General features: G+C 41.3%; 1 protein-coding gene across 12 annotated transcripts in view; it reads left to right on the forward strand.

The window, feature by feature from the left end:
• Window positions 1-26524, forward strand: part of AFF2 (ALF transcription elongation factor 2) — a 386246-nt gene that overhangs the window by 269223 nt on the left and 90499 nt on the right. For all 12 annotated transcript variants that reach the window (XM_083595537.1, XM_083595543.1, XM_083595532.1 and 9 more), the window contains one exon: window positions 19403-19454. In XM_083595537.1, the coding sequence (XP_083451663.1) occupies window positions 19403-19454 (52 nt within the window). The remainder of the gene's footprint in view (window positions 1-19402; window positions 19455-26524) is intronic.

Below are 26524 nucleotides of genomic sequence, written 5' to 3' on the forward strand. Positions count from 1 at the left end.
AGTCATAATATGCAATTTCTTGTTCTGAAATTGAAAACATAAAACCTTGTTAATGATGATGCAGTTAATTTAAACACAAGATTTTTTAAAGCTCAGAACATTTGTATTCCTGCCAGTGGCTAAGGGAAAACGTTGATTTTTCCTAGAAAACCCACAAGTGGAATTACTGTAATCTCTCTCTCTCTTTCTCTTCCCCCCCTTTCTTTTCTGAGCTGTGAGGTTAGCCTGAAACAGGCCCTGCAAACAGGTATAGATTTATGTAGATTAATGTGATGTAGTCGGCTGAATTGCTGATATGATGTATATTTTAGTATTACTTCCTAGCACAGGCTAATGGCTGGAATCAAATAAAACATAAAAGCAGATTTATATAGATTGCTGAATAAATCAGATAAAGCTTTGTGTTAGCTACCCTTTGAGAGGGGAAGCTTTTTTCTCCCCATAAACAATATAGAAGCTTTTCATGTAATATCATTTCTAATGTAAACCATTCTAAGAAAAAGATGGAATGGAGGCAAGGAGCTCTAAAGAAGAGAGAAGTCTATTGTGTTTAGCCATCATTAACTATAATATGGCCTGACAAGTTTCTTACGCATTTAATGGTGGGTAGGATGGCACTGTATTTAGGAACTGATCAGTTTGGATGGTACATTTGAATCCTGAATTACAGGTAGACTGTTTCAGAGGCAGCAGTGAGCTAATGGGGCACTGTCCCACGACCTCCAGTCTTCCATTGGCCTGCCTCCACCTGCCTTACACCCAGTCCAAGGGGTGGAATAACTGTCAGCTTCCTCCTCTTCAGTGATGCCCTTATAGAGCTCTGTTGTGAGGACAATGGGAAGAATTAGAATTAGTTGGCTCTGCCCATCATTGACTCTGCCTCTATTTGCTGTTGGACTCTTTGCTTTCTGCTCTGCCAGTCCCAATAAGCACCAGCCACCACTGGGTGTCCACCTGCTTTCCAACTTTTGGATGGCTGAATTGCAGACATCTTAAGGCAGCCCTGTTCAGGGAAGTTTTTAATCTGTGATATCTTAGTATATTTTTGGTTTTCTATGGAAGCCGCCCAGAGTGGCTGGGGAAACCCAGCCAGATGGGCGGGGTACAAATAATAAATTTTTATTATTATTATTATTATTTTGCAAATGTGTGTCCAGAGCTCCCTGAAGAGCTATGAATACCAAGTGCTACAGGTTAGTGAAGAGAGAGTGTAAGTATGAACGCCCATTTAGACAACACATGCAGTCTTGGTCAGCCGAGATTAGGCTTAGCGTAACATGAGAACCAGGCCAGTGTCTCCATTTCCCCTTCATAGCAAGACTGCAGATTCTATGAAACCAATCTGCAATATGAGAGATTGCACTCCATCTTCAACAGTAGATTGTAGATTTTCCTGCTGCTTTTCATGTACTATCAGTGTGATATCTACCTTTTCCATTAACCCATTCAGATAATTTGTTTCACGTTGCAATAGGGTTGTATTTAAAAATATACCAACAAGCACCCCACCATTTGTCAACTGAGTTGATTGAGCATCTTCATTTTTAAAAAAATTGAAAATAAAAATGTTTTAAAAGTTGAACAAATAGTTATATCCTCCTGGGTTTGACTGTTTTCCCTCCTGAGGAGGAGATTGCAAAATTTAGAAGAACTAAATTAATGAATTACAAATTTATATATTTTAAGGGAAGTATCCTTGCATATGAACCACAACTGCTTTACTCAAAGCACACAGTGAAATTTGTAGTGAGATTTTATGACCTAGCGTAGTGTAATTTGGAAGTTTTTTAATTGTCCACAAGGGAGAACATCTAGGATCTTAATTTATCAATATCTTTTCATGCCAACACATGTGGAAAATGAGGAACGAGTAACACAATGAAAGGTTTAAAGGTTTTACTCATGACATACAGTTCCCACTTTAGAGCTGTCATAGATCAATTGTGGAACAATTACAGGGTGAATAACTAAGGATGAACAAAAACTAAATCTTTGCTTTGGAAGAATAAGGTTTATTTTTTAAAAAATGGCATGGATGTGTGTGTGTTTTTTTAAAAAAATCAATCAATTCAGGGGGTTTTTATTGCCGTGTCAAAAAGTATTTACTGACAAGAAAGGTCTGTGGTTTTTTTTGTACATATCTTTCTTCAACTGAGGGTTGCATTGAAAATTGATAGACACGACTAGCTTTGATAAAATAATTTCTATGGGTCTACTTTGAGAAGATCATACTTGTATACAACCCTGACATCCTTAGATTCTCCTGGAACATGTAACTGTGTGTGTGTGTGTTTTGATAGCCATCTTTAATTCCCATAGTATTTCATCCCTGTAGCATTGTGGAAGAACTTTATGCCAAGAAAACTCACAGAAGACTGAGTGACAGATCAGACTATTGTCCCACATCCCCTTTTCTACTAAATCACAGTTTTCTATGGATGGAAGGTGGCTATTGTGAAGCTGTCAAATGCAGGGAAGTTAAATGGGCTGAAGTGAAGGCTCATGTTAACAATAGTAGCTATCTCTGTCAAACGAACATGTGGGTGACAGTTACAAGGCAATTCAGCCCTGATGGGTGGTCGATTAAAAACAACAAAGAACAAGTGGACTCAAAGCAGAGGGGAAGCCCCTGTTTGCTTTGCAGTAGCCCCAAGCAGGAGAGGGAACCAGAGTCCCCCTTTGAAACCAATGTGATCTGCATGAGCTGGTTGGAAGAGAAACGAGTTAGGGCCCAATCACAATGACATGACTTATTTACTTCTGGAGATGGGACTGAGGTTTGTTTGTTTGTTTGTTTGTTTGTTTGTTTGTTTGTTTGTTTTTACTTGGTGTGGAAATGATACAGTGTCACAAAGTGCACATGGTCTTCTAAGACGCATAGATATTTCCTTGCTGTGGTTACAGAGGAAATTGAAATGCTACCAAGGAAATTGCTCAGAGTTCTGAATCTTTGCAGTTGCTTTTAATTTAACACCTTTGATCACTTGCAGACTACACCCTGCCTAAGGATGTGAAGGTTATCCCTGAATATTAAGGAGGGCTATAGGTAATGAAGAAGCAAAGCTTAAAGAAGGAAGATTGTGCCCATAAGGTAGAGGTGCACATTACCTGAGTGACTTGTTTCCCTGTCCAGATTATCCTCAGCTGAGTGAAGTGGGCCAAAAGAAGCAGCATGTGTTGGCTTAATGGTCTGAAGCAGGATTTTGGCCATTTTCTATCTCATTCTAGACATGGTTAGTGATGGTGCAGATATCAAGATGTGGATTTGGATCCACCCAAAGGACTGAGGGGGTTCATTATTTATGGTGCCTTTTTGGAGTCTTTTTGAAGAGATTATGGGTTCTGAATGGGAGTGAGGGAAACCCCAAAGACCCCAGGGTTCTGAGGTGTTCCCAAGACATGCAACAGGGATAAAATAGGGAGCCTATCTATGCTGACTGAGATCACTGGTCCAACTAGCTCAATATTGTTGTGCTGTGGCTTTTTCCCACCCTACCTAGAGACAAGAGAGGTTGAATGTGCTGGTTAATGATGATACAGTATACCTGGGAGGGTTTCCACCTGTCACTAGACTCACTACCTCCATAAACTTAGGAAACTGGCATAGCTTCCCCCTGTCACATATGGTGTCAGCTGCCACTCTTCCACAGTGGGGAGACGATCCCCAAATCATTGTTAAAGAAGAGCAGGGTGATCCAACCTGGTTAAAATAATATTTTACTATGTGTTGCCATAGCTGTTACTTTTCATGGTTGGAGAAGAGAACCAGTACTGACAACTAGCAAAGGCAGCTGACACCCACATAAAAATGGTTGGGCCCATGGTCAAAAGTGGGTTGATCAATGGATGTGGCCTGCACGACTTCTACATCCAGGGCAAGCAAGTGGGATCGTCATAGATCAAGACAGGCAAAAACAATAAATACAGGTTCAGAGTTGGGTTGTGGAGGGGGAGGGGCCTGGGAAGGGCATGCCCTATGGAGAATCCAGAGGACCAAACAGAGAGACATGGCATTAGATGTGCATAAGCATTGCATGTTCTCATTGTACGCATGTGAAGGAGACTGTGTGCTCCATGGTGTGGTCCACAGAGGAGAAGCAGTGCTCAGACTACTGTCCAGGTGTTAATGCTTGAGAGGCACTTCAGCTCTGCAGTTTGGTCCTTTATCTTTACAGTGAAGGGCCATAGCTCATGATACAGCATCTGCTTTGCATGCAGAAAATTCAAGGTTCAATCCCTAGCATCTTCAGAGAGGGCTGGGAAAGGCTCCCTAAAACCATGAGAGCCTCTGCCAGTCAGTGTAGACAGTACTGAGCTAGAGGGACCAATGGTCAATTGGGTATAAGCGAGCTTCCTACATTCCTATCTTTAACATGGATTTTGATCTCAGGTTCCCCACTGTTGATTACTAAGTATTTTTCAGCTGGTTGGTTGAGCTTTTTTGGCCTGTTTTGATTGGCGTTAGATTTCTTCCTTGGCGATTATATGTTACTATTTGAAGATATGGTACAGATTGCATTTAGGTTTTTACTTTCTTCACACACACACACACACACACACACACACACACGTTTTCTTTCATTAGAATTCCTCTGTAATTAGCTATCGCTGTGTCTCCGTCGTTGGTGTTCTCCAGGCAGGTAACCGAGTATTTAGCTAGACAACAAAACAAACTTCAGAAGTCGGTGAAAACAGTCTTTGAAAAGACATAGGAAATAATAATTTGTCATTCTGAACCCCAAGCCCAATGTGGCATTGCTGTTTTTTAACAAACAACAACATAAACCTCATATGCTATAATACTGCAGGGTAAACAAACTTTCTGCAAGAGCTAAATATATCATGAAACATGGATAACTAACACAGAAGGGGCTGTGAATTCCTTTCACAGCCACAATTCACCATGCTGAGGGGAAATTCTCCTGGATTCCAGGCAGCTCAAGATTGGGGCTCCAGCCAAATACATCAACAACAACAAAAAGTTTTGAACTGCCTAGGGAAATACAAGCCTTGTACTGTTACTCGGGGGTAAAATGTGCTCAGACAGGCTGGAGCCCCTTATAAAACAATAGGATCAAATTTTTCAATCAGGTTATCAAGCAATATTACATTTACAGAGCCTGCCAAGGGGAAAAAAATAGTATCTCAATCAAACACAAAACGTGGAAGTTGAAACAAATGTTTTCATTTATCTTTTGTGTTTTCTTTTTAAGAGGGATACTCTTGTGATTTATGTGCAGTTGCCCCTTATTCTCTCTACTTAACTGCACCATGAACAGCACTCATACCTTTATAGGAGTGCCAGGTGTCCTGCTTCACTGAGGACACCCCTCTGCTTGAAAGGCTTTTCAGAGATCAGTCCTCTATTTAAAGGCATCCTCTTACTGTCGCACTGTCTAGTCCAGGTCCAGTTTAAAGACAATAATTCTTAGGAAGGGACAGCAGGGGGCAGGACTTGAAATGACCCATTAGCAGTTATCACCTGGACAGCAGATGGACAAGGTATACAAGCCAGCTAGCCAGTCTTCTCCATCACATTAAGGTTGGTTGCATTTATATTTAAATGATGGCAGTTACTGCTGAATTTGTATATAAATTAGCAAATGCAAATTGCATGCAGATGCCTGTCCTCCCGTTGTTGTGACTTGTAAGTAACCAGCCTACATACTTTGCTTCATTTGCCTCAGTCGCACAGTAACATTCTAGGTTGGTGTTCCAGGTTACGTATTATAAATCTGCCTTAAACTAAGGTCAGCCCACTGGTTCATCTATCCAAATATTTTCTGCTGCGAGTGGCAGTGGCTTTCCAAAGCATACTCTTGAGAGCTATTGGCAGTCAATTCAGAGTCTTATACTGTGGGCACTACTGACCTAGATAGTCCAATGATCTGATTTGTTATAAGGCAGCTTCCAGTGTTCTCAATAACTCTTCATCCCGATCTGCAGAAAAGCAGTCACACATTACCTTAGGTGCTCCTTTTCTAATGCTTAGCAACCTGGACCAGGACCACAACAGTAGGCAAAGTGTCAAAGCCCCCGTAGTGTCAACGGACTGTCAAGATTCATCCACAGGTCAGGAAGAGGACTTGAGATGCAGATTGCAGTCAGCTTTAATTCACAAAAGTGAAAACACAACATCTAACCTGCCCTAGTTGAAGACATTGCTGGGACTGGTGTCTGGCCCCTCCTTCCTTCTCTAGCCCTCTCCCTCTGGACTCCTCCCAAGCAACCGTAAACTCTGGCCCATTGCTCAGAAATGTGCAAGGCTCGTCATGATCTGGGTATCAGTGGAGGAGAAGAGCTAGCTGAAGAAGGGCTGTCTGAGGCAGCATCTGGGTCCTCTCTGGCAGAGGCTGGATCTACACAGATAAAAGTAATATAGCCCTCAATGCAATTTCCCATTGCCAATGGATCGCTGCTTTGCAGCACCCTCTGATGTCACATTTTTAAAAAGCATCTTTAATGTTATAACCAACCAGTGTAGATTTGCCCAGAGTCTGCACTCACACTGAGACCTCGGTGCCCAGCCCTGTCCTGAAACGGCTTTCTTCTTCTGTACCGCCCCCATGTTCACTCAAACCTCCTATTTCTATCACCTCCCAGCTTGTCCCTTCCGCAGACTGGTCCTCAGTGTCCCACCACCACTGTCCTAGGTCTAAGTGTTCTTCCTCTGCATCATCCCTGGGGGTTCTCGGGCTGGCGTCTCCTACCACTCTTCATCAGCCAGCCAGTCCTTGACACCTAGATTCCCCCCCCTCCATGCTAGAATCCCAATCTGGATCAGTCCCCCTATACATGCATATCATTGCAACAATGGCCCCCTCATGTTTAACAAGAGCTCTTTTTAAATACAGATTTCATGTGTAGATTGTGCATGTCCATCACCACTTTTCCTTGTGAGGGGCTGTGTGGAGCAATGGGTGTTTGGTCTGTGCGTATGGTTGCAGTCTGAGATGTGTGGCCTGTTTGGGTGATTTCAATGTATATATGTGTGTGACCACAGTGGGGGGGGCAGTTGGTATGTGTGTGGTGTGTGTTCGTGTGGTTGCAGTGTGAATGGGTGGCTTATCTGCTGTGTAGCAGTCTAGGATGAGTAGCAGGTTCGTGTGGTTGTGGTACAGGGTGAGTGCTTCTGTGTGCATGTTGGTTTTCCTCATTTCAAAATAAATAAATATCAGAAACCTGTCAGAAAAGGCAGGTTTCAGCCGCCTAGTGAAGCAGTTAGAAAGTGTGCAGATAGCATCATTGCAACCCTCTAATCAAAACTCTAAGGCTGCAGCACTATATTTGCTTTCTGAGAAATCTAATTAAAATCAGTGGGATTTGCATTTGGATAAGCATAGGCTAGGATCCAAAAAACTGCACAGCTCAGTGAACATACCCAGCGGGCCACTAGTGTTTTTCAGGCCACCCTATTTGATTTCTTGTGACATCCCTGCTCAGGATCATCTTCCAGCCCACCTCATCAAAGACAATGTGTTGGCTTGCCCCACCAAATGAGCACACTCTCTCTCTCACACACACACACACATCAGAGTTTATTTTCAATGTCTGAAGTATATTCAAGTAGTCCTAATATAACTCCAGATATGTCTCAGCAGTTATGTACATACATGTTCCTAAACATCTGAATCAGGTACATGCATAATACTCAGCTTCACAGATTGTTGGTTAGGGGGAAGTTCTCATTTTTGCTTAATTGTTCCATGCTATCATTTGGCCCCAGACACCACAGTCAGACCCACTGGAAGGTCACAGGTGGCCGGAAAAGGGCAAGGTTCTAAATGGACAAGTGAGCCTTTAAAGGGATGCTTCTGATCCTACAAAGTCAGGGCCTTGCTGGACTTTGGTGGCCTCCACAGACATCTGAGGGCTCTGGGTGGCTGTCTACGTCCTGCAGACATTGCCCAACCTAACTTGTCAGGGTTCTGTGGGCACACCACCTGCTGCTGTCCCTGCCGTTCCATAGTGTTTAGCCTATCTCGAAGATCTTCATCTTGCCCTGCATACCCCAGACTTAAAGCCATGACATGGTACAGCATTGGAGCAGGTCAGCATATGAAATACATTATCAGTGTAATTTTGAATAGGGAGTTGTGGTATATTGTTGGGAAATTTTGCAGCATGAGGAGCTGAATCTTTTTGTTGTCGTTGTTTGGATCTGAGATTTGGAGTGGCTGTAGTTCAGTGGCAGAACACATGCATTGCATGCAGAATGCCCCAGGTTCAGTCCCCAGCATATTTAAGTTAGAGCTGGGAAAGACACTGATCTGTAACTCTGGAGAGTCACTGGCCACCAGTGTAATGAAAATATAGTGCTAGATGACCAGTGGTTTGACTCTATAAAGCTGCTTCCCGTGTTCCCATGAAAGCACTATCATAAAGCCTGATCATAATGACATGTGGCAATGACATGTGGCAATGTGGCTAGTTATGGACAGATCAGCCTAAGTCCATTTTATGTCAGTTTCATAGGTCTATTCTGTGCCAAATTTTGCAGACTTCCTGAAAGAATGTGCAAAATAATTGTTTACATTTGAACCTAAAATACCTATTATGTATGCATTTGTTCCTTAAGAGATGTATTTTTGTGCATGTTTTTGGGGAGTGCAACTATCTTACAAACCTGGAGAGTGGTGCCGTCTGACTGATAGTTGCACTCCAATCCACAAGCAAGTTTATGAACATCAGATTAGTCCACTGTGAATAGCAGGACTGTATCAATTCCTCTGTGAACATGTATTGTGGATTACGTGGTAGAGTTAAGCCATATGGAGAAATTACTCTCCTTTTATCCTTTGGTACTGATTTCTGGCAACATCCATTTCTCGCATCATCTGAAGTGTCTTTCACACAGCTGAAAGACAGTCTCATGAAGTATGCCATTGTTTTCTGTTTCAACAACTATTATACGTTAATGAATGTTCAAAAGTTAGTGAAAATTTACATTCCCATATATAGTTTGTAAATTTCTAAAATTAGTTGTATATTCTTTCCTCCCCCCCCCCCCCTTTTTGGACATACACCATTGAGTGACTGAGTGCTAGCTATCACTTTTAGGTGCAATTCAACATTCACTAACATATTTTTCAGTTTTCGGCCATTCCCCGAATTCCTCTGAAATGATCAACATTCAACATACCTACCAACATCTACACAAGTAGAATAAGTTCCTGGCTTCAAAAGGTCAACCTCCAATTCCTGATAAACATAGTGGGGTGGGGGACGGGGACAGGGCTAGCATGCTTGTCCCTACATCACCTATATGTGTTTACACAACACAGATTACAGATGCCTGAAAAAAGCTACCATGGCATGTCATAATTCCAAAGGTCATTTTGTTGTTGGAACACAGATCACTGCAGTTGATTGACCTCTCTTTTTATCTTTACTTCTGTGAAAGGAAGGGATACACCTATCAGAAGAGCTGCGGTTTCCGTTCACTTAGTAACAACTTAGTATTTGAGTTGCCTGGAAGAGCTTTTTACATGGGGAGATTAATGGCCATCGAGATAAAGACATTCTCCTGCTAAAAGAATTCATTTCGTTTAATCCTTTTGAAATTAGGAGATGATATGGAGAGATGAGTAATGAAGTGCATTCTCTGATTGTGAGTTACCTAATAGATAACCACAGGGGTTACTTTCTTCTCAGTAGCTGTAATTACACTAATTACTGATATGGTGCTAAGGCAGATTGAGTGTGACAACACAAAATGGAGTGTTTCTTAGCAACATAAGATCTCCCTCTACCTCATCAGTTTGCTGAGAGGAGAGAACTTTAAAAGAGAGTGGATGAGTCCCATGGGGTTGGGAGGCATCAAGCAGGGCCTCCCAGATATAGGATCTTCTCCTTTGCTATTTCCTGAAATTTCATTGGAATTGCTTTGCTCGGATTCCATCTTTCAAGCCTCACTCTGCAATGAGCAAGTCAGTTAAACAGCTTTCTGCCCATGAGTGGACCCACTTATTTCTGAAGGTTTACTCACAACAGCAAAGCTTTGACTTAGGTGCAGATAAACTTGATGGCAAAACACACAACTTTTCAAGCAGAAGATCCCAGGCTCAATGCCTAGTGTCTCCAGATAGGACTGTAAAGACCCTTGTTTGAAACCTTGGGTGGCTGCTGGCATTTCCAGCCACCACTGAAAAGTATAGGGTAGCAAGATCCCAGAGAAGTTGCTACCCATAAGAGTAAGTAGTGTTGGCTTAGGTAAAGCAATGTTGCAGTCTGATACAGTGGTACCTCGGGTAACAGACGCTTCAGGTTACAGACTCTGCTAACCCAGAAATAGTACCTCAGGTTAAGAACTTTGCTTCAGGATAGGAAGAGAAATCATGCGGCGGTGGAAGGCCCCATTAGCTAAAGTAGTACCTCAGGTTAAGAACAGTTTCAGGTTAAGAACGGATCTCCTGAACGAATTAAGTTCTTAACCCGAGGTACCACTGTATAGGACAGCTTCCCATTGCCAACTAATTCTGCATGACACATGGGAGGTTGTACTGTATTTGGGATATTGGCTCAAAAAAATATAGTAACATCAACAATATTCAGTAATATTCAACAAACAAAGCCATAACCAAACACAACAACCAATCAGATGCATAAGCAACACCTAAATAAATACACTAATTATACTGTATTTTACTCACCTGGGAGTAAACCTATTGAACTCAATGGAACTTACTTCTGAATAGACATGTATAGGATTGCACAGTTAATACAATTCAATCCCACTGTTGGTTAGCATTAAAAAGTAGCTCAGCCTGCCTCATACAATCAGTTTTAGCTCCTGGAGTGCAAGCTGAAATTTTGCCAAGACTTGACCAGATTACCTCTGCACCTCTTCTCTGCTGCCAAAGATGTCCCTTGCATTATTCAGTTCTGCCAATCTGTTTGTCATGGTGGTAGGGCGATCAACCCAAAATGTTCTCCTTGCACTGGGGGCCTGCACTTATCTGTCTCTGTGAAGAATGTGGTTAACAGCTTCAGGTATTTTATCTGTAAGATGTTTAAATAAATAAAAATTTAAAAACCCAGTGACCAAATTCAGATTTCCTTCAGATGAATTTTCATATGAAAGGTGCTGCATCAATATTACATTTTAAAATCAATCCTATGATGTAGTAATAACATCTCAATTTTTAGTTTATTGTTTATTCATTTAATTTTTATCCAACCTTTCTACAAAATGATGCCCAAGGCAGCTTACCACAATAAGATACATGGTATTATTAATTAGTTTTAGTATTGTTGTCATTATTTCCTATTTTATGTCATGCCTTTATGCATCTACATTTTGTAAGTCACTCTGTGGGTGGCAGACCCAATGAAATTCATGGACCTGACTAACAGTTGAGTCAATCAACTAATACATTAAGAGAAGTTGTCTCTAATATGTCCTACTCAGAGTAGATCCACTTAAATCCATGGACCTAAGTCATTTCTTCAGTGAATCTACTCTGAGCAGGACTAGATTTGGATACTACTCGATGATGATGATATCAGCAAACAATATTATTAATATGAAAACTTTTCCAGAGGGGGAGGTTTGTTAATCTCTTCCAGCAAAAAAACAACAACCATCTTGTGGCATCATTAAGACTAACACATTTCATATCGCATAAGTATAGTTTATGTCATAATATATTTGTTCTTAATTTGTAAACTGTTCTATAATCCCAACTACCCTCATAGAGACCCTGTGAAGCAGAGCACTGTTTATTTCCATTTTGCAGACAGAAAAACTGATCATTGGAGGTAGAAACTTGCCCCAGCCCAGAGGATGAAGCCACATTCTTCAAATTAGTGATCACAGCTGACTTTTCCAGTCACCTCCAGGGGCTGCTCGTACAGGACCTGATGCAGCAAGAGGAGCTGTCTGGGTAGTCCAGCATAAATGAGACCATACACACAAAACACGTTTCTATGTAAGGGACCCAATCCAGGAATGGGATTGGTGCATGGAATACTGTCTTCATGCACTTATTGTCCTTGCTGGATTGAGGTGACCTGAGCTGTCCTCAGAACAGAAAGGTAGCTCAAACTGAACAAAGCACAGTATTAACAAAAGGGGGAAATTAAGTAAAACACAAGTTTAATCAAATGCAGTTGCATATGTCCATAATTGTTGAATAGCAAGCTAAATGATGCTTGTAAATTCTTTTTATTCTCCTGAGTTTTTTAAAAAGTTTTTTTTAAAAAAAAGAAAAAGAAAAACTATAACTCTTGCAAAATCTCTGAGGAAATGTTTAAAAAATGACTTGCACATTTTGCTCAACGAGTGAATATCAAATTTCAAGATTTATAGAGGGAATGTTTTAAAACGAAGGCTCCTCTTTCTCCTTCAAGATTACTCTGCCATTTGTTTTGAGTTCCCAACAACGGCCTAAAAAAAAAAACTCCAATGCATTACAAAATTGCTTAAGAAATCAGTTGTTTGAGGGTTTCTTCCACAAAATATGAACACACATACAAACACATCTGATAAATACTTTTATAATCAAGCCTTACATTTGTGCAATCCATCAGTTACTACTTTACCATTTTTAGGAAAAACCTTAAATTCCCACTGGACAATGCTTTATTATGCAAAAAAAAAGGTGGAAACCGTCGTCATCTACCAGAACTGTTACCCAATTAAAAAAATCAAAGTTCATGAACCGTATTAATTTTAGTTGAGACATATTATGTTTTAGTTGATAAATTTATCTGCATTCATTGTTAAGTGTTTAGTAAGCACTTAAGAAGGACATAGGAGGAGCCTGTTGGATCAGGCCTGTGGCCCATCTGGTCCAGCATCTTGGTCCCACAGTGACCAGCCAGGTGTCTGTAGGAAGTCTGCAACCTGGACACGAGCACAAGCACACTCTGCTCACCCGCTTGTTCACAGCAGCTGGTATTCTGGTATTCTGAAGCATACTGCCTCCAACAGTACAAGTTGCAAGTTAGCCATCAGGGTTAGTAACCATTGACAGCCATATCCTCCATGAATTTGTCTAACTCTCTTTATAAAGCTTTGCCACAAAGTGGATATTTAAAATGGTTTCCTATTGTATTTGGGCTTGGCTTTGCATTTTGTATATGTTGCGAGCTGCTTTGTGAAGCACTGTTCACAAAAGGAAGGTTGCAAATCCCTAAAACCGAATGAACCTGCATGAATTCAATAGTTCTGAAAACAAGAAGCATACTTCCTTTGTATTTAAATGATGCAACATGTGTCATTGTAGCACTTAGAAGTGGCATTTCCTCCTATGTGAGATAACATTGGGTACTGATATCCCAAACTCCTTTCATCATTGAGCACCACCAAGGCAGCATCCATGTGGTTCACAGCTGGTCTCCCTTCCAAGCATCAACCATCCCCAGACCTGCCTAGCTTCACCACCTTACGTGCCTTCAGACCAATACCCTCTTTTAAGATGGTGTTTGCTGTGTTCAACTTTTACTGGTGTTAAAAACAATGGGGTTTTTCTAAAGGAGGGGGGACTGCAACCCAGTTAATCAGGAGAATGTTGTTAGTTGGTTGGAAGCGGGTTTTTGTTTTCTGAAATTGCAGTCTGGGAATAAGCCCAACTGGACTCGATGGGATTTCTGAGTAGACATTAAGGCTGTGTCTCAACTAATCTAACTGATTAAATGTTGCAGCCATGAGAGTTGCAGTTGTACACCACCTTCCCTCAAAACAACCCAGGAATCGATCCACAGTGGTGGTTAAATTTAAAAAAAAATCCTCACAGCAACCTTCAGAGATAGGTCAGACTGATGTGAATCCCAAACATTATCAACTACATCACACTGGTTCTCCTCTTGATAAAATCCTAAATACTGTGGAGAAAGCACAGTGGGATTTGATTCCAAGTATACATGTACAGGTCTCCTTTGCCAAGGACATTCTGTGAACCGGTGTAGAATCTATAGGATGGCCAAGACTGCATTGCTTAGTGAATGGAGAGTTGAACTCACAACTTCATTTCCCATCTCTGTTAGGAACTTGTTGTCTGGCCTTCAATAAGTCACTCAGATTTTCATCTGTAAAATGGGAACAATAGCCACCTACAACGGAAAAATACCTGTGAAAACCACATAAGTAGCAAGGGTAGTTTGCCACTTGTAGATGTCCACACACACACAAAACACATATGTATATTTTAACTACACATGCACCTGTCATTCTCAGTAAATGCCTATAACAAACGCAAGTGGTTTCTATGCCTGTGGGGAAATGGCAAACTCTTCATTATTACTCACAGGTTAAAAGCCTGTGAGACTTCACATGAGGGTTGGGAAAATATTTTGAGATGGGGAGGTATTCAGCCATAACCTTCTTTTATCTTTCTCCTGTCCCGTTTCAGTACCACCACTGTACTTCACTCCCTCATCACATTCCTAGCCCCCTTTCCCCAGTAATTTCCCATGCATGTTCTAAGCATGTAAATTCAGAGTGTTATGAAGAGAATTTTAGAAACTGTGCATTATGTTGATAGACCGCCCTAATGCCTGCCAGTCTGAAAGGCAGGAAGGAACAGGCTAGGAATATGCTAACTATCAGATGTAAATGGCATTGCTCCAATAATGAGATCAAAATATCCTCTGTAAGCTCCCTCCCTCCCCCCCCCCTAAAGTGATATGGGGTATTAGCTATGGATGAGAAGACAAACAACTATATGTATTTTCAATAATAATGCCAGTCAGGTCAGAGAAGAATAGAAAATGAAGTGAATTCCTAATATCCTTTGAGATCGTGTTCTTAGGCAATCTGTTTTCCCTTTTTATTTAGCTTCACTGCCTCCATTTGTGTGTGTGTGTGTGTGTGTGTGTGTGTGTGTGTGTGTGTGTGTGTCTACCCACAGAGAGGGACACACACTATCATTGTCTTTTACTATCCTGTGAAGGTGTATTATATGTACATGTCTATGCACACACACAAGCACCCTTCCAAACATACTAACACATAATGAAGTGCTCAGTGTTTTAGCTAGCTGCCACCTTTTTTCAGAGCACACTATTCCATTCCCCATCCCACTCAGTGTTCCTTTCCTACCCTTCCAAGAGTCAATATTCTGAACCCCCCAGTTGAGCATTCCCAGTCCTTTGGTGTTGAGTTCCATCCTCCACTTAGGGTCGCCCCATTGTTGTGTACCTTCAAACCTCAAGATTCTCCTGAAGCTGTTAATGTTACTGTTTTGGCTGCATAAAGAAAGGCATTCAGAAAAGAAGTTTGCTGTTAGTATATAGCAGACATGTTCAATCGGTCGACCACAATCGACAGATAGATCCCCAGGTGATCCTGGTAGATCGCGGTTGATTGCGAGATCCTTATAGATCGCTGGGGGGGGGGGACCAGGGAAGGAATGTTTCCACTCCTTCCCCCCTCTCTATGTTCCTCTGTCACATTACATGGGTAGTTGTTTGGCGTTTCCTGCAGTTGATTGTGGATACAATGATTGTCTATTTTGGGGTGTGGGTGTGTGTTTCCTGTTGATTTTTCAGTTAGCAATGTATTACATTTCCCCTTAAAAAAACCTCAGCAACTCTGGTCAGTCCTTGCCTTCCACCAACCCAGCCCACACACGTTCCTCCTCCCTCCAATGACAACAGGTAGTTCACTGCCAGTTTTTTTATCGCAATCTCTTGGGAGTTGGACGTGCCTGGTATATAGTATACTGACACTTGGTAGAGTTGTTAACATCATGTTCAGAACTAGTTTTCATAGGGATTGCTAAGGCAATCCCCAGTGACAGAGCATCTGATTCGCATGCAGAAGGTCCCAGGTTAAATCCCCAGCATCTTCAAGTAGATCTGGGAGAGTCTCCTTGTCTGAAATTCTTGAGGGTTTCTGCCAGTCAGTGTAGACAATACTGAGTTAGATGGATCAATGCTCTGAACCAGTATAAGGCAGCTGTGTTCTATGTTCCTGAAGTAATTTGGCTTCAAATTTTGAGGCTGAGATTCATTGTCTAATTGTTTGTATCCAATGGCCATTAGAATGGAAACACTAAAGTTACAGGCAGTAGAAGATAAGGTTGTTATCCAATGAAATCACTAATTGCTTGCACATGAGTGCTTAAGGCCACATTCACACCATGCATTTAAAGCAAAATGGTGCCACTTGAAACAGTCATGGCTTCCACCAAAAAATTCTGGGAGCTGTCTTATATTAAGGGTGCTGAGAGTTGTTAAGAGACCCTGTATTCCCCTTCCAGAATTACAATTCCCAGAGTTCCCTGGGGGAAGGGATTGACTGTTAAGCCACGCTGGCATTTAGAAAAAGCAACAACCCACAAGCTGATGTGGGAATGTGGAAAACTAAAGCCTGGAAAAATGACATATTTGCTCATCCCTTGGTAGGATGGTGGTGTTTAAGAACAGTTCTTCATCAGCCCCTTTAGATGGCTGTGTGTCATTTAGTCATTGTGTTCAGTTTTATCATCTCTTCCTCTTTTTTCCTTTGTTCTTTCCATTTGTCTAATCTCCAGTTTCCTTTATCCACTCTGTTTGTTTCTACCACAGTGTGTCAAGTAAGGATGTTTAACATGTAAGAGAATAAAGAAAATGTTCTCAATAAAGAAAGAGATCCTTCAGAAAATGATTAAAAGAAAATCATTTTCATGCTTCTCTCCTTATAATTTTTTTAATAACACAGAACAGATTATTATTATTTTTTTAAAAAAATCTTCTAAAAGACAGAGTTTTTACATATTGAAAAGAGATGTAAATTTTAAAGGAAGGATTTAGGCTGGAGCTAATGGTGGTCATCATTGTGATGTAGCCTTATCAGTAAGCTGCTATTTTTGTAACTGAATCTTAAAGGCATTTTTGCCCTTTGAAGAGAGTGTAATGTACTATGCTGATAAAAATCAAGGGTAAATAGAGGTTCTGTGGTCTGTTGTCATGAACATCACGGGCGACTAATGCCACTGTAGAAACAAAGATGGCAGCTAGATAAACAAGTAACGAGCACCCATTTGTCACCCCAAATCCAAACTGCTAAAGATTAATATTTGCTGAGGGTCTCTTGTTTTAGGTAGAAAGAAAGATCTGTGATCTTGGTCACACGTTTACGGGTTTGCACTTGACAGAGGCATCTGTCATTGATTAAGAGGTTAATGATCAGTAGTTTCAGGTCTAGATATTTCGTAACAGCTGAGCCACCCAACAACAGAGGTCAGGGAAAGACGAATGACTTACAAACCAGTTAACATGCATTCTTGCACTTTTAAAAAGTAAACAGATAGATTTAAAATTTGGGGTGCTAATAATATCCATGGAACTTTACATACAAAGAGTTCAGAGGGACACCATAATGGAAAGTTGCTGAGTTAAAAAGAGTTCATTAAGAAATATGGTAGCATTTTTTCTTGAATTGAACTTTAATGGTTCTCTCAAAACAGAAAGCAATTGCCTATTATGTGGCTGTCAGACCATTTTGCTCAATTGTACCCTCAAATATTTGCAGCCACCTTCCAGGTTGCTTTATGGAAAAGAAATAGTAGGCTGTAGCCCAAGAGAGATCATGCCACAGAATTCTTTGTTGACATTGAAAATGGCAGTCATGGATTGCTGTAAGTTAAAAGTATGTTTTGATCTTCACAGCCTTTTATTAACCCTTTTATAAACAGCACATCAAAAAGTGGTGCTTCTGTGCTTAATTCTTTGCTGCACATCTAACATTTTTGTCATCAGCATCTTTTTTGTCCAGTTTTGTTTATTGAGTTACTTACTAAATGTAAATATCCCCCCAGTCCACTGTGGAATGCTTTGCATTGTTCTATGTGATTGTTAGGTAAACGAACATTTCTTGAAATAAAGAACAGAAATGTATTTTAACAGAGCATAAAAGAGAACAAACTATTTTACAGTTTTAATGTAAAGCAAAAATAAATTTCCTCTGTTGTTAGTGATGTTAGGTAAAGGTAAAGGGATCCCTGACCATTAAGTCCAGTCACGGACGACTCTGGGGTTGCGGCGCTCATCTCGCTTTACTGGCTGAGGCAGCCGGCGTACAGTTTCTGGGTCATGTGGCCAGCATGACTATGCCACTTCTGGTGAACCAGAGCAGCACATGGAAATACCATTTACCTTCCCGCCAGAGTAGTGCCTATTTATCTACTTGCACTTTGACGTGCTTTCAAACAGCTAGGTTGGCAGGAGCAGGGACCGAGCAACAGGAGCTCACCCCGTCGTGGGGATTCGAACCGCCAACCTTTTGATTGGCAAGCCCCAGGCTCTGTGGTTTAGACCACAGCGCCACCCGCGTCCCTGTTAGTGATGTTACTTTCATTTAAAATAAAATTAATATGAAAATATGTAGCACATTTTGATGCAGCAATCAACAAGCTTACTGGCTGTAGTATTATTTAAAATCCGGGGGAGGGAATTCAAAAATTAGCAGATCGGCAACATTTTCATGATAAAGTTTTATTAACACTTTTCACATTACAATAAAATTAGTTTGTAATGACACAAAAAGAATAAAAAGAAAAAGAATAAAAGAACAGAGAAAAGATAGAAGAGATAAATAAGTACAGAATCCTCTCTCACAGATACATCTTAACTTTTCTCCTGTTCGCAAAAGGGTGTGTCTTTGCACCTGGGAGCATCCCTCTCGTCTCCCAGCTTCTCTCCTAAGAGATTTCTTTCCCTGCCTCTCACACAGGGTCCTTCAGGCAGATTAGCAACATTTTCAAGGGGAAAAACCTATCCCATTAAGTTGATAATGTAGTCAAAAACACAGGGGCTCAAACAATCTCCAGAACTGCACTATTTTGGTGTGCATGTACAGCCCTAGGAAGGATGTTTCAAAATTTTGGTTCCACCACTAAGAAAACCCTGTCCTTCTAACAGCCAGGACACTTGGAGCAGGGTCTTTAAGGAAAACCTGAATGTCTTAGCAGGTTTACATGGGAGAGGGAACTCCCTCAAATGTCATTGAGTCAGATCATAACCCTGAATTAACTAATCTAGTGGTGGTTTAAGATGTTGTTATCATGTGATCAGAACCTGTGTTCAAGTGGCAAGAAAGCTTGGTCTCTGATGTGACAGCTGTTTCAAAATTTATCATTGCATAGACTGAGCTCCTGCATAAGACTGCTAACTACTTAATGTTTTTAATATTATGCATTTAACTTAGACATACAGAGTAAGGACCTCCAAAGTTATCCCTCCAAAGTTATCCCTCCAAAATAACGGACAAATGCAATGGGTATAGCATGGAATACTATAAATAGATTCGTGTAGAATGTGCTCCACAGATTTATTATTTTAGTAGCTCTAATCTAGATGTGCTTTGGTTTTTAGCTCAGAGATTGCTTAGTTATTTTCAAGAGAGGCTCAAACATTGTTCATTTTAAATAACCTTGCATTTTTTTTTCTTTCTTTGTCTTTTTTTCCCTCCTGAAAGAATGCTTGAAGATGATCTGAAACTCAGCAGCGATGAAGACGATAATGAGCAGGTAACATTTTTGACATCCAGTCTGCTTTCTCAAATGCCTAATATAGCCGCATGAATTTTTATGATATTTGCAACACTTCATCCCTGCCTGGCCAGAACCCAAATGTCATTTCCATTTAGGTAGCTAATGAGTAGCACCTCAAAAGACTTTGCAATTGCTTGTCAGTTGTCCTTCATTCCAGATACATCAGCATTTATTTTATCCTGATGAAAGTACTCAAGAGAGTACCTTTTTACTTCTTGCAGTTTCTTAATCAAACACATCTCCATTCAGGTATGATCTTCCTTCAGTCTATCTTACCAAAGGTATCAATGTTGGTTGCCACTGTGGACACCATTCTCATTGTGACTTCCATGAAAAGAGACCCATTACAACAGGGCTCAAACCAGTTTCCAGCCTAAGGGCCTCTTTGCCTTCTTGGCCACATTCCACAGTAGGCAGATCTGAAGAAGAAACTGTGTGGAGTAATGGATGTTAACGTGACCTTTGCAAAGGAGGCATTTTTTCTATGCACATTCACACATCCCTCTCAGTCCTCTATCCAGGCAAGCAAGAGGTCAAGGTGCATTATAGTCAGGCAAAAGTACTGAAGGAGGGTCAAAGCATGACCAGTAAGGGTCATGTGGCAAAAAAGTGTGGCCTGGAGAGAGGCTCAAGGGCAGCTGGAAAGGCCTGGGGCATCTCATTCAGCCCCTGCGGCCTGAGGTTACCCATCCCAGCATTAAAGCTTCCATTCAGAAGCTTATCCACATTCTGCAGAGCTGATTGTTTTCAGAATACTTTGGCAAAGGTGTAGAAGTCACACCGAGACACCTTCACATATATCAAATGCCCAGTTTGTCCCCCTTTTATTCTCTGTGAGTATTTTGAGTTTCTTTAGGGTGCCAAGGGAGGCAGAAAATAAGGGGTTAGATCTGGAGTCAATTTTCATTTACAGCTGTGCAGCAGCTATTAATGCTGTGTGCTCTCAGATCACCGAAAGATCTAAAGATGCAAGCCTTTGTGTTTCTCTTTCAGAATGGGCTGCATAATCAGTATCAAATGCTTTTTTAAAAAAAAGTAAAGAAAATTCTATTGATGGCTTTATAAAAGTATTGTCAAATTGTTTGAAGTTATCCACCAATATGGTCTCATTCCTATGATCCCCCTCCCCCTTAAATATGCATGCTGGCCAGGCTACAAGGCACAAATTCTTAACAGCAGGTAAACATCTGCTTAATGTTTTATTAAGCAGTATCATTAAACTGAACTTAAGCGTTTTCTGCATTTTAAAATATTAGAGTTCCCCCAACTGCATGGAAAGTAATGCAAGAGCCACCAGCATCCCCATGGCCAAATTACAGATGCAAAGTTGAATTTCCTGTGTAATGGGAAACTGTAGCTCTGCACCATGCTTCATCTGCCCAAACTTTTATTTGTTATAAATATTTCTACACCACCCTTCAACCATATTCCCATGCGGCTTACTAAAAGAATTAAATAGTTGTGGCTCGGTGGCAGAGAAACTGCTTTGCAGGCAGAAGCTCCCTGGTTCAGTCCCCCATGTCATCTCCAGGTAGGACTGGGAGAGCCACTGGCAGTGTACGCAATGCTGAGCTGGTCAGACCACTAGTTCAGAGTCAGTATCAAGCAGTTTCATATGTGAATTTGTGCATAGCTCCCAGTACGTTTCCAAGCACAATTCAAAGTGTTGGTGCTGACCTTTAAAGCCCTAAATGGCCTCAGCCCAGTATACCTGAAGGAGCGTCTCCACCCCCATCGTTCAGCCCGGACACTGAGGTCCAGCACCAAGGGCCTTCTGGTTCCCTCGCTGCAAGAAGCCAAGTTACAGGGAACCAGGCAGAGGGACTTCTCAGTAGTGGCACCTGCCCTGTGGAACACCCTCCCACCAGATGTCAAAGAGAAAACAACTACCAGACTTTTAGAAGACATCTGAAGGCAGCCCTGCTTAGGGAAGCTTTTAATGTTTAATAAGTTATTGTATTTTAGTGCTCTGTTGGAAGCCGCCCAGAGTGGCTGGGGAAACCCAGCCAGATGAGCGGGGTATAAATTATTATTATTATTATTATTATTATTATTATTATTATTATTATTTTATTAATTATTATTTATTATTTATTATTTATTATTTATTATTATTATTATTATTATTATTATTATTATTATTGTTATTATTATTATTATTATTATTATTATTATTATTATTATTATTTTAAAAAAGTCCCAAAGTGATTTGCAGCTAAGTAAAAAATATAATAATTAAATCACATAAATGTATTAAAAACAAATGTAACAGAACAATATTATATCGTTGGTGCTCCCAAATACCTGGTAAAACAAAGCTGCCTTTGCCTGGTCCTGGTTCTGAAACAATGATAAGGTAGATGCCAAGCAAACCTCCTTGGGGTGAACGTTCTGTATGAGGGATACTGCAGAGAAGACAATTAAAATGGCATGTTTAAATTTTTTTGTATCTAAAATTAAAATGTAAATACAAAAAGTCACAAAGCTGCATCCAATACCCTGCATGACTTTCCCTTCTTCTCCTTTCTTCACATGCCCCCCAGATCTGCTCCAGAGGATCTGTCAACGTTCTGGTGCAGACTTGGTGGGTGCGCAAGGGGGTTGTAGGAAAGAGGAGAGGAGGGGGAAGTTCTGTTGCACAAGCAGGTCTGCTGCATGGGCAGAATGGCAGTGTTGGATGCAACACAGCAAATTATATATATATATATATATATATATATATATATATATATATATATACACACACACACACACACACACACACACACACACACACACAGTATATTATATGTACTAAGCAGAAAAGAATGAATATATGGGATAAATGTCAGGTCGTTAGTCATTAGCTCTATATTTTGCACAATCAAATAACTTCTGCAATAATTGTTTCTCTTATTATGTGGCTTAAATGAAAGTAAATTTTAGATACTACCCAGGGTGGGGCGGGAGGGGGTAGAATCAGCAGGATTTAAGCTGCATCTTTAACACCCAGGAAAATAAAAAATTGGCTGGTGCCAAAAGAACAGTACAGGAAGGACTGGGCAAACCACTCTGGAAAGAGTGTTCCACAACGAAGGCACCCACCACCAGTGGTGTAGCGTGAGGGGTGCAGGGGGGGGCCGGCCGCACCGGGCGCAACATCTGAGGGGCGCGCGCTCACACTCGCAGCTCTCTGCCCCCTGCTAAAATCCATGGGTTAGGGGGCGCAAATTACTTGCCTTGCCCCGGGTGCTGACAACCCACGCTACGCCACTGCCCACCACAGAAAAGACCCTCTGGCAGCAACTCACCTCCCTTCAATATAAGCATTAGGATTTTTGTATTGATAACATTGGACACAACTAGGGATGTTAAAAAGCATTGATTTTCTTTTGCACCCTGTGGCCATCATATGCTGCACCATTTCTGTTCCGCTGCAGTTCACCTTCTGCAGAAAACCACATTATTCAGCTCACTGTTTACTGTGGTAAAATCTAATAACTTAATTAATTATGTGATTGTTGCATGATTGTCACATGGTGTGTTACATGATTCCACACCATTTCAGGGGTGGGGGAGACAGCATCAATAAGAACAGTGACTGCAGACTGGGAGTGACTGGTCATAGTTGCCTGCCTGGCTTCCATTCCTGAACAGACACAATTCCTTGTACCATTTCCCACTTTGGTGGAATTTCCCGGCATCCTTTGCCACAACCTAACTCTTGCCATGTGCAACCACTTTCAGGCAGCAACTAATTGCTTTGCATGGATATGTGTTTTGCCATCTCCACCCAGATGGTTCACTGAACCCCGAGGAGCATAGTTTCTCCTGCAATTGTGCATGCAAGGATCTGATCCTTGATCAGGCAATGTGTGTTTAGCAGGATTAGCTCTTGTTGACTTCTCTGTACAATTCTTAAAAAAAAAAGAAAAGAAAAACAATTTAAACCTGTTCCAAAGTCACAATAAATAAGAGCAGCTCAGTGTCTGGATTCTTTGAAGCAGTCTTGTCTAGTCCCAATTAGCTTTGAGCTCAAAGTTATCCAAGTGAATTGCAGCAGAAACTAGTATTTTAAAGAGCTGCAGTTTACTAATCTTCTCCAGCCCATTCTTTGTTCTGCATTCTGCCCAAGAAATAGTCCTCTTAACCTTTGAAACGTGTGTCCTTAATCTAAAACACATTGCCAGAGTGTTGTGTGTTTTGGACCCAAGTAACTTTGATACCATTCACTAAAAAAAAACAAAAAACATTTTCTGCATTTAAGTATTTTATTGGCGGAACAAATTGCTGAAGTGGATTTTTATCTTTTCAGCCTCACACTCCCCCCTCCCTTCTCCCTTAAACAATTAAATCTTACACATGTGGATCTCAGATAACCCTACACTCCATTGCCACCTCCTACTTAATCCTTGTTCTTGATTTGGCTGTCATATTTCAGTTATTGTTTCTCTCTTGGCTGTGTTTGTATTAGATAATTGCATGCAAAATGAATTACTTGATCACTCCGACGCTTGTCGGGCCTTAGGTTGAGCCTCCCCTTCCTTCAATAGATAATGGAAGCATGGAACATTTCTTTCCAACTGTCTGTCTCGCTGATGTTGTTTTAAAAACTGATTAAAAACTGGCTAATTTGGAAGATATAGTTGTGCTGTTTTAAAGAGATATGGCATCTGAATCTTAATAGCAGGATCCGTTGTTTTTTTCCAGCGACCTCCACCTCCCTACACCCATTATTACCCAGATCCTGAAAAGTTTGCTTACCTCCCACAATGCCTCCTCCCCACGTTTCTATTTAGTTATCAGCAGAAAAGCTGAGGAATCATTCTTCAGTAATGGCATCAATACTGAACACACATACCGGGGGCAAGGTCATCCTGTCAAAGGCATGGGCTAGGGGAATCAGAAGGATTAGGATGAAACCAGCTACAAATAACTTTGATGGAGTATTTTAATGTAAACAGTTTGCCTTCCTTTGAGTTTCACTGACATCTTAGGCAGCACAATGTTTCCAGAAGCAATTAAGAACTGATTTTTACAGTGTATTAAAAGGCCAATATGGATGGTTTTCACCACCTCTTTAATAAGGGTGTGTTGAAGCTTCACTAGTGTTACTTGGAGGAAAGACCCACTGAAACCAACAGGGTTTACTCATGAGCAAGTGTACTTAGGACTGTATTCTCAACTGAGTGTGTGTGGGGGGGGGGGGAGTTTCTTATCACTTTATACTGAGGTGACAGAGGCAAGAGGCATTTCCAAACTGTCTCTGTTTTTTGATGGGAATTAATCACATACCAGCAAATTCAGGTTGTTCAGTTCTTAAAGTTGCTTTGGAGCTGTGCACAACAAATCGACTCCACCCCCACTCCCCAATACTGGACTCCCCCCCCCCCAATAAGGAAAGTAACAGGGAAATATGCTGGAAAGAGCAGGATGGCATGTGCTTGATGCAATGTCATCTCACCTCCCCACCAACAAAGCAGGATGAATGCTCAATAGACAAGCCACCTGGAAACCAGCCAAGAAACCTGAAGTTTAGCAGATCAGAAAGAAACGTAGACCTTCAGCATATCTACATTTCGTCTCCTAGTGATTCCTTATAATGGCTCGTAAACATGTAATTGGTTTTTACACTCCCACAACCCAGCAGATGAACTCTGCAGTGGAGCATTGCATTGACAATGGCAGCAGCAAGGCCTCACGTTTCCACTCCACTCCACCCCTCCTCTTTCTCTTTCTTTCTCCACGATGTCGCTGCTGTTATCCTTTGCTTTTGCCCTTTCCTCACTGGAGAGTTATTCATTGATTGAGAGAGGGATAGAGATTAGGGTCTGCTGCAGATTCCCCAAGGACCACAATAAAGAAGACCTTCATCATAAAGGAGAATCTAAGGGCAACAGCTGCAAGGAAAGGGAGGCCAGGAACAGCCTTTGCTGAAACATCTTTCAGCGTGGCAAAAGGAATTTTAACCCATAGGGGGGCTCTCTTCAACGCAATAATAATGGGAACACAAACCAGACCTAGTTAGAGCAAGCAAGAGATAGAGATTCTCCCCCTGGGATGTCACCCTTGTATTTGTAGAGACTTGTTGAAGCCTGTGCAGCTTATCTGCTACTTATCTGGAAGGGTTTGGCGTTAAGCCGACAGACGATTTCCAACATGGACGCCACCCTCATATTGGGATTCTGAAAAGGGGGGGGGGGGTCGTTGCAAAGAAAAGATCTCTAAATGTCAATCTTTGAAAGCTGAACCAGAGATGAAAATGGGGACTTGGGACAGCTTAAAGCGGTGCTGCTAATTACCGCACACGCCTTGGGAACCTTACCTGGAAATGAAACAGCATGTGCAAAGGCAAAACATCCCAATTAATCTTCAGGTGGCATTGCCTTAACTTCTTAAACTAGACACCAACATATTTTCTCAGAGGAGCAATATTGTGGGCAGATGAGAGATGCAATAGTTAAGGGGCATGTGTGCTCCATTGCATGCAGAAATCCCCAGGGTCAGTATCTTGTTAGTGGATCTCATGTAGTAGAAGTGAGAAAGACATTTGCTTGAGGGCGCAGGGTATAGCTGACAGCCCAGGGTGGGCTCACTATTGGCCCACCAAGCCCAGGACTAGTCTACTTAGACCCATACTATGTATTATGGGCTAACAGTCCTGGACTAAATGGACCAACAATCCATATTCCGGAAATCGATATTCATGTATTATTAGGATAGGCTATGTGGCACCCTCCAGATGATGTTGGGCTCTAAATCCCATAAGATTTCCAGTGGGAGGGCTGGGTTAAATGTTTAGCCCAGCTGAATATTGGTGGTTTTGGAGTGGCCCTGTCTTGTATTTTCATATAATGTCCCTGGCTAGGACACCATGTCATTCATCCTATAGCATCCATGGCTACTTCAAAGTATGCATTAGCTGGCTGGATGTGCAGCTTGGATTTCTAGACTTAAAAAAGAAAATGACATGGGCCACCTAACAAACAGCAGTAAATGCTATTTACACACACGCCACTCCTGAAAGTCAAATTACTTTCTCTGTCACCAGCACTAAATGACACCCA

The sequence above is a fragment of the Podarcis filfolensis genome, assembly GCF_964270895.1.
Source record: "Podarcis filfolensis genome assembly, chromosome: Z".
Classification (NCBI taxonomy): Eukaryota; Metazoa; Chordata; class Lepidosauria; order Squamata; family Lacertidae; genus Podarcis; species Podarcis filfolensis.